This window comes from Crocodylus porosus, unplaced genomic scaffold (genome assembly GCF_001723895.1).
Source record: "Crocodylus porosus isolate Cpor-Errol unplaced genomic scaffold, CroPor_comp1, whole genome shotgun sequence".
NCBI lineage: Eukaryota > Metazoa > Chordata > Crocodylia > Crocodylidae > Crocodylus > Crocodylus porosus.
The window spans coordinates 10,535,289-10,544,760 of record NW_017728925.1 but is presented as its reverse complement, the minus strand read 5'-3'; the positions used below and the strand labels follow the sequence as shown (position 1 = coordinate 10,544,760).

Below are 9,472 nucleotides of genomic sequence, written 5' to 3'. Positions count from 1 at the left end.
CTTAGAGGGCATAAACTAACCATTAGAAGTCATCTTATTCATACATAAAGTTTTACAATGACTTGGGCCTAATCCTTACTCATATACCACAAGTGGTATCTTAACTACCAGTTAATGCCACTGCTATTTAAATTTTAAATGATCAGTAACAGTTTGATTTAAATTCAGCAGCAGAGGTTGTACAGGTTATACCAAAAGTATAAAGGAAGAATTAATGCAATATATGTGGCTGGCACTTAAATGTAGGGACCCAAATGAGCAATCTTACTAATTACACAACAGGAACAGCAATGGAAAAAAAATTAGTATATTTTAGTTTTTCTTCTGTGTTTACACACACACACACACACACACACACACACACACACACACACACACACACACACACACACACACACACACACACACACACACCCTTCCACCCACCCACCCTTAATGGCATCCATGTAGGCTTGCACGCAGAAATGTCACTAGTGTTAAAAGCAAGTCTTTAGTTCCTTCTTTAGATCCTTACAAAGTGCAGCTGGAATTGATTTCAGATCTCCCAAACTGTTGCAGAAAGGAAACAAACCTTCCCTCTCTGTCCCTCCCAAAAAATTAGAAAACCTAAATTAAGCATGATCAACTGAGATTAGTTTTGTCTTCTCCCAACACACACAATCAACACTTCACCCATCCCCAAAATAACAGTTCCATTTCTGAAAAAAAAAAAAATAATAATAATAATAAATAAATAGTGTGTATATTTCATGCTGGGAAAAGAAAGTCACTATTTTCTTCCCCTCCCCCAAATGAGATACCAGGTATTGTTCCCCCCTCCCCCAACTTAGACATGATAGTACATTCCAACTGGCAATGCGCATTTGTGGTATAAATGAAGTTCTGCTCCTGCACGGTCCCACATGCATCAGGGAGCATCCAGCTAGCTGCAAAAAGCCAGAGCAAAAGCCTCCAAGCTCTGGGTGTGGTCCCTGCCTGTTCCTTTGGTCCGTCTGTTAAAAAGCTCCTTGCTGCTCCCAGGTCTGTACAGGTCTCTAGTCTTGTCCTTCTCCATTAAATCATGCATTCTAGTTCCCATGCCTTGAGTCACTGAAGTTTTGTACCCAGCTTGCGCTGTCTGTTTCTGCAATGAGAACACAAGAGTACCAGAATAAGGTAGATTCACCCCCAACCACTCCGCTGTATGTTGTAGCCAGCCCCATAAGAGCATTAGGTCAAATGCGCTCTGCACAGCTTCCAATGGAAAGAGACAGGTCACACAGCCACTTTGTGGTGGCATGGATGGTCATACCTGCTCTTAACAGGCCCTGGCAAGAAATAGCCATGGAGCCTACATGTCCACCATGTAGACAATGCTGCACTTGTGGCTTGTCATGCACTTTTGCAGGCAGACATAACACTGGCATTTTGTAGAGCAAATTAACTCGTGCACCCCAAAACAGAGTCACTTTCCCACACAAACCTCCTCTGGCTACACTGCGTACATCGTTTCAAAGATCTCCCTCTGACTAGGCAGACCCCAACAGCTTTGCACTTGGAATTAGCATTTATCAGTTTTTACAGTTTTAACTAACATTTTAATCCAGCCCGGTAAATCTTCACCCTCTGTACTATTCTAGCCATAGACAGCTACCCACATCAGTTACTTTGTATTTAAAATTGAAGTACAAGTTGACATGCAAATCAATTGTCAGTGAATGTAATCTCTCAGATGTACTTTTTCCCCACATGCAGAGCCTCCACTATTCTGCTTACCTTGCCTCTGCTCTGGTGACGGTGTATTCAAACCACAGGATGTTGGGAATGAGACTAGTATCTCTGATTAAAAGGAACTCTGAAATTGGCCTAAAATTAACAAAGGTTGGGAGGAAAGAAGAGAAGAGGGAGAGATTTAGAAAAATCTTCCTGATTAGGATCCACCTTAAAAAGCCAATAATATGGTCACTAGTATTTCTGGCAGTACAAACACATATAGGCACACAAAGTAACATATTAATGTCAGCAGGAAGTAGTGGTTTTTCCTCACAGGAACTAGGAACAAAAAAAAAAAAAAAAACCAAAAAAAACCCACCCAAATCCTGAGGATTACATTTGGTGTGGGCCGAGATGCAATTCAATTGAACCAGCCTTCCCATTACAGAAGATCTGGGGAAATGGGTGGCAAGAGGTGGAGCTGGCAGTTCCTGAGGCTGCCATCTTGCAACACTGTGCTCCCTTCCAACACACATTTCTTCCAAGGATGTAGAAGTGCTTTATAGAAGAAGGGAGGTCTGTGATGTTTCTTCTCCTCTCCTATGAGATAGGAAAATATTTACCCCATTTTATAGATGGGAAAATGGAGGCATAAATAAGCCAATGATCACACAGGATGTCAAAAGGTAGAGCTGGAACTAGAGTTAAGGAGTCTCTGTTCCCAGTTCCAAACCCTAGACCAATAGCAACTTGTGGAAGGTTTGCCCACCAACCTCAGGGCAAACATCTCTACCAAACATCGTGACAACCATCTGCTTTTACAGACTGAAGTAACCCAGGACTGGTTTTGCTTCAGTTGTACAGTATGGATTCTCTAGCCATGCGCCAGCTGAATAAGATTTATTTTTACATTTCAAAGGAATTAAACACTGCTGTGACCCATTTAGAGGAAACCCAGATGTGCAGCCCCTAGACAAGGGAAGGGTAGTCTTGTAGGATTACAACATGATCAAAGCAGCATTCAAAGGTTTACCATGCAGCTATCCTTGGAAACAGAGGAGTTAAAATCTCCTGTGTGAAGACAAACCAGACTACAGCCATGATGCTGCCTGCAACACCTCCATATACAACCTGGCTCCAGGTGTGGTACAGCAGATGAACCCTTCAGCAGAAAGAAAAAGGGAAGTCACTAGAAAAAACAAGGTAATGACATTGGACAGGAGAGAATGGGTCTTACAGACACCGGTGAAGTTCAAAAAGGGATTCCCTCCAAGACGTGAAACAGCTCAGAGATACCTATTAAAATATGGCCAACACCCAATTGAAACAGGCAGATTTTTTGTCAGCAAGTATAGATCCTCTGATGTACTGAACATTGTGTTCAGGGTACTCCTAAATATGGGAAATACCCTAAAAGCAGGTCCTTCCCTGATGTGTCCCATAGTGGCCATTCAGACTAGCAAAGGCACTCCTCCTACTGTTCCTACTCATCTGTAAAAACTGGTATCTGGTTTCACATCTGAGTTTTACCCGAATTCAACTTCCAGCTACTGGAACTTACTAACCCTTTCTCTGTTGAACTGAAGGTCCCTTTATCAGAGTTTAGTTTTCATATTGCAATTATGGTGTCCAAATGAAAACATGGCGGAAGCCAAACAGTTCTAAATCCACCTAAACCGTCTCTAAAATAAGACACAGATCACTCAACTCAATAGCAAATGCTTCAGATGCTACAGTAGTAATTGGCCTGTGGTTTGCCTCAATGCTTTTATTCATTGATGCAGAAAAGGGGATGGGATAGACAAAGTGTGAAGTACAAAAGGCCATGGAACATGGTGACTCCCCTAAAGCTCTGGCAGTTTTGCTATGGTCATCAGGAATTAAAAAAAAAAAAATACCAACTACAGAAAGTTAAAGTGTTAAAGACTCAAAGCAAAAGGTTAGTACAAAACGAGTAAGAAAAACAGCTGCTCCGTACCTACTGTAAGAGACTAGAAAGGCCACTGTCACCAGCAAGATGGACAGGACATGTCGCCACAATAAATCCAGAAACCTGGCATTGTTTGTTTGGTGCATTCTGAGAAAGGAAAGAGGGAAGAGTCATTAGCAGGATGGAAAAAAAAGATGGTGCTAGGAAGAGGAACAGCCCCCAAATCTTACCCCACCAAATTCCAGTGACTCTGGGGAAGCCACAGCTGCCACAGATATATATTTACCTGTTACCGAGTAGATACAAGTGAGAAAGCCCAATTTCAGTCAGCTGGTTTTAACATATCACCATACAGGAAGTCAGCATGCCCTGACATCACTGGGACCCTAAGTGTCCATTACAGTTTTTCATAGAACTAGGGGGATCCCTAGTCTCTCCTGCTCTGTCACATTACAAAAACACAACATGCAGCCATTTCTGGTATGCAGATCCCTTGCCCCCTCCAAAAACATTCAAGTCTAGTTCCAAACAGTAGAGCTACACCACAAGACATGCAAAAAGAGCAAGAAGTACTGCTGAAGCTGCAGAAACCAACTCACAAATGCCAAGGAGACTAAATGCCCGAGGAAAGATCCACTCCCTTTTCTCTTCTCCTCCCCCTATACCCACGATTTTCCTGCATGGATTCAGGCAGCTTTGATCTTCGGCACAAATCTTAAGAGATCGAGCCAAGAACATCATATTCCGAAGGATTCATGATACTGGCAGGACTGTCCTCAAGCTACTTCACTCCTCCTACCCCCTCCTCAATTCATATTCTTAGCTAAAAAAAAAAAAAGCAACAGGGGCCACGGTCCTATATGCACTTTGGGAGGCAGTCAACTCCACATTCCAGAAGGAATCCCACCCCACAACAGGTTGCACAGGTCCTGGAATTCAGCTCAACCTATAGGAATCAACCGATGAAGAGAAGGAAAAAGGCATGCAGCTAAGAAGCCACCCATTCGAAACGTCCCAGAGGCCAAAGCGTTATCAGGTGCTTCACCTTAAATAAAGGAACAGGAACGAGTAGACAGAGAAAAACCACATGAACTGGGAGTGGCTGGATGGCATCCCGTATTTTGTGGTCACTGTTGAATGGGCTTCTGGGAAGAGAAGAACAAACAGCACGATCAATGACTATTCCATATGCAGCAGCAGCTGGAACTCTGCAGGGATCCAGCGAGGCCGCTCTGCTGGGCTGTGTGTATGAATTTATAAGCATTTCCTCATTCATTTGGCACTGCCAGAGCTACTATTCACATGCCCCTACGCCCCGAATGTGCAAACACTATCCAAGACCCAGGGCAACACTCACCCTTCACCCCAGTGCTGTCTCCAGATTTCAAGATTAACTCATCCCCTACGCACCCAGTCTTTCCCCCATGCCATTAGGCTGTACTGTACCTTCACAGGGCCGTGGCTCCCGGATAATGTTCTTTATTAACCAATTCACTCCTTCATTGAGAGCCAGCCCACCCAAGAAAGAGATCTGCAAAGGAAAGACAGCCATGTCAGCCCGCAACACTGGATCCATCCCTCAGCTTCCTTTGGCATTATCTCTACAGGGACAATACTTCTCTGCCACACCTTACCCAATTTTATTTTAGGGCCCCATTCACTTTGAAAACAAAACCAAAACAAAGATAGTACTCTCCATCTCATGTACATATCTGCATGCAAGCACACACTTAGCTCTCTCATTTTTTAACCTACTCCAGTTACAGGTATCATCCAACTACACTCTAACTGAAAACCAAGGAGGGGGAAAGGGAGGGGGGAGCAGCTTTTTAACCCATATTATACATTTGACAACATGCTATTTATATTCAGTTGTTTGCATTAGTCCCTCACAGAATAAACCCACTTGAAAAGAGCATTATCAGAAAGATAAGTTATCAATGTTAACATCTCTAAGTCTTTACCACAGATTGAGAGGGAGTGTGCATGTGCTCATGGGTACATATGCACACACACACATGCGCGCGCACACACACACACACAGACTACTGTTGCATGCACTGCTAAAAGGGTGACATGCTATTTTTCTCTTCAGTGAGCAGCTTTTAGTAAATATCGATCATCCTGAAACTGTCGGTTCCCATTTGGAACAGAGATAAATACCAATTTGATCTTCACTGCACAGACCAGGACAAGTTTCTTGTCAGCCCTGGTGCCCTGGCTAAATTGCAGCCTAGGAAGTGAATTCTGTCTTTAACTCCTCCCTCCCATGTCAGTTGGTACTGGGATTCTCCACTCCCCACCCTAAGCTGCAGGCCACCAGGCTGTGTGCTGCTGGATTGCTCCTGCACCCCATCCCAGTGGTGGCTCCTTTACAATCAATAGAGTTGCTTGTTACCCTGAACACTAAACACTTGCCTAGCTCCTGATATTTCCCATAGCAAGTCCTGGTTTTCAGTCACTTATAAAATGTGTCAAAACTTGGATGCTTAGACCTGTTCTCTGCCTTGGGTGGGAAGGATTTTGCCGACACTTGTAGAGAGGGTGGGAAATAACTTCTTAGAAGAAATTTGCCAAGTGACTCTCTCCTGGGCTTCTTAGAAAAGCTCTAGAAATTACAGAGCTTGAACCAGGGAGCGGGCCTAGTGTTCAGAGAAAATGAAAGTGCCTCCATGAAAATGCACCCAGCTCTGAATGAGTTCCAAGTCTCTAAGCACTGCCACACGTTTGGAGGAACTTAGCAGTGGTTTGCTACCAGCAGTCTCTGAACACGCTGTCATCTTGTTTTCAGGCAAAGAGCTGTAGACAAAGGTAAGGCTGATAATGGAGCAGCTGCTACTGTCCCTCTAGCAAGAAAGGCTGAGAAGAGCATCTCTTCTCTTGCTGGCTTAGGGAGGTCACATTCCCTCAGCTCCTGTTTGTCCTTGGTTAGTGCAGCAAGAGTAGCTCATTTTGATTCAATGCATATGAACCACTACAATAGCCCATCTGAATAAAGCATACAGTAGCGCCAATTAAGGGCAGTCCCCATCACCGCCAACTCTTTTTCCAAGTCAGGGTGAGCCACAACACTGAATACATCTTGACTTCCTCTTTGCTTCCACATCTGAGCTGCGCCTTTCTTCCTCACATACAATTATTCTTGTTTCTTCACCAGCCTTAAATGCTTGACAAACATCACCCAAACACCTGGTTCCAGGACTTGACAAGAACACCTGGTTCCAATCATGAACAGGAGCCAATTACCACATGGGGGGTGGGAGAGTATCTGGCATATACACATATACTGAGCAGTGCTGACCTGTAGGATCACCATGACTAGAAATGCCACTGACTCTGACGCAGCCCAATGAACTATGTGGTAAATCACAAGCCTTTGGACTAATATCATGCATAGTTTCTACTACATAAGTAGTTGGAAAGTGCTGCTCAAAAGGGTGTTTATGGAGTACCTGTGCTAAAACTTACAGCAGTTTCAAAAACATGTAACACACATCAATTTTGGGTGAACTAAGCACATGGGTAGTATATTTAAATTGCTACAGCCATGTTTAATTTCAAGGCTATTGTTTTAACAGAGGTGCACCAATACATCAGTCCAATATCACATCAGCACCGATATAAAGAAAGTTTACTGTGTTGGAAATCCGCCTAATGTGGCCGATAATTTGGCCAATAAATGCCAGTGCATGTGCGCAGCTGCAGAGCAGCATGTAGGTGATAATGAGCACAGCCCGACAGTTTGGAGAGCTGCGTGCCAGTCATAGGTCTGTTATGGTAGAAGGGGAGTGGCGAGGGGAAGGGGCATGGGTGGGCAGATCAAGACCCCCCCATAGTGAGGGAAGGAGCAGGGGTGACACTGCCCAGCTGGGGTGTGGCGCATAATGGAGCCATGGCCCACCCGGAGGGCAGCTTTTGATACTGCATGCACCCCAGGAGGGCACTGGGGGAGGAGTAGGGGGGCGTTTGCCCACATATCTGCACAGGGTGGGGTGGGCTGCAGCTGCAGTTTAGGGCCAGGGCAGCACTGAGCTCTTCCAAGCACACTGGGGGAGAGGGCAGAAGGGGTTTGGGCTGGGGATGTGCTCAGGAATGGCAGGGGTGGCTACAGTAAATTTTAGGGTGGCTATGGCCCCCCCCAGTAGCCCCTCTCCTACTGCCACCACCTACCCCGAGCACAGCCCTAGCCCAAACCCTCCCCTTCCTTCCACCTCACCCCCAAGGCACCAGGATGAACCCAGCACTGCCCCAGCACCAGAGGCAGCCCACCCCACGCAGATCTATAGGCACAGGCCCTCCTCCTCGCCCCCCCGCCCCCCAAGCCCTCCCAGGGTGCACACAGCAGCAGAAGCCACCCACACTCCTGGATGTGCCGTGGGTCTATCCCATGCCCTGCTCCAGCCCCACTCCCTCCCTCACCATAGGGCCCTCAATCTACCCTCCCCTTCCACCACAACAGACTTACCAGATGCATGCAGCTCTTCAAGCTGCCCGGCTGTGTATTGGAAATTGGATCGGTATCAGCTGATACGCCGCCTTAGAAAATCAGCTATCAGTATCTACCCCAAGATCTCTAATCACTACACCCCTAGCTTTTTTTAAATTTGTTCCCCACTTCCATGCACTCAGGAAGATCAATGTCTGACTGTAACAAGAGGGGGAAGGGGCTGCCAGGTGAAAAAGCTGGGGGGAAGCAAAGAGCAAAAGGTGCTACCTGAACCTCCAGATATACATTTTCCCTGCTGTAGCAGTGAGAGGGAGACTAATACAAGATAAACCACCAAAAATTAGATTCTATACCTGGAAAATTGTAACAAAATTTATATATTTTCCATATATAGAATCTAACTATTGTGGGGAAAGGGGAGGTCATCTTATAAATCAGGCTTGTCTTTTATTTGAGTAAATGTGGTACAACATCACATTTCATAGTTTCATAGTTTCTACGGTCGGAAGGGACCTGAGTAGATCATCTAGTCCGACCCCCTGCCATGGCAGGAAGGAGTACTGGGGGGTCAAATGACACCAGCAAGGGGTTTTTTCCTACAGCATCACTGCCCCATTCACCACATAGGAAGAACAGTGAATACAGCAAAGCTGCAAAAAACAAACAAACCACCAAGACATATTATTTTGCACTTTAGACACTGAAAAAGGATCCAGGACAACCGGTTTTGCCACAGATCTAGTGTGTGGTACCTGACACGCCTATCATCCAAGCACATTTCATGGGGAAACCAAGTGCTTTACTTTGCAACTCTGACGTTCCTTTAAGAGTTTGTTTTGCTTTGTTTTCGTTTTGGGGGGTGGGCAAGAAGGGAAGTTAATGTAACCAGCATGCATCTGTAGCTTGAGTGCAGTGCCTGCTCCAGCTAAGAGCTACCGCTTCCCTTCCAAGGAGACCAGACTTGGAAAAGACCTATTTAATCATCATAATTTCTACTACAACCTTACCACATATAGTTTCATAGTTTCTAGGGTGGGAAGGGACCTGAGCAGATCATCTAGTCTGACCCCCTGCCATGGCAGGAAAGAATACTGGGGTCAAACGACCCCGGCAAGATGCTCATCTAACCTCCCCTTAAACAACCCCAGGGTAGGAGCCTGCACCACTTCTCTTGGAAGCTGGTTCCAGATCCTAGCCGCCCTGACCATGAAGTAGTGCCTCCTGATATCTAACCTAAACCTACCCTCTGCCAGCTTGTGACCGTTATTCCCGGTCACTCCTAGCGGTGCTCGGGGGGAACAGTGACTCCCCCAATGCCTGCTGATCCCCCCAGACTAGTTTGTAACAGGCCACAAGATCCCCCCTCAGCCTTCTCTTGTGGAGGCTGAACAGGTTCAGGTCCC

General features: G+C 45.6%; 1 protein-coding gene across 1 annotated transcript in view; it reads right to left on the bottom strand.

Moving 5' to 3' along the window:
- Nucleotides 1–640: 640 nt before the first annotated feature.
- The window catches only part of DOLPP1 (dolichyldiphosphatase 1), an 18,049-nt gene continuing 9,217 nt past the window's right edge, over nucleotides 641–9,472 (bottom strand). The window contains exons 3-8 of the mRNA XM_019540762.1: nucleotides 5,069–5,153; nucleotides 4,668–4,767; nucleotides 3,671–3,769; nucleotides 2,726–2,854; nucleotides 1,756–1,845; nucleotides 641–1,123 (exon numbers count right to left, since the gene is read on the bottom strand). Coding sequence (XP_019396307.1) covers nucleotides 1,087–1,123; nucleotides 1,756–1,845; nucleotides 2,726–2,854; nucleotides 3,671–3,769; nucleotides 4,668–4,767; nucleotides 5,069–5,153 — 540 coding nt within the window. The 3' untranslated portion in view covers nucleotides 641–1,086. The remainder of the gene's footprint in view (nucleotides 1,124–1,755; nucleotides 1,846–2,725; nucleotides 2,855–3,670; nucleotides 3,770–4,667; nucleotides 4,768–5,068; nucleotides 5,154–9,472) is intronic.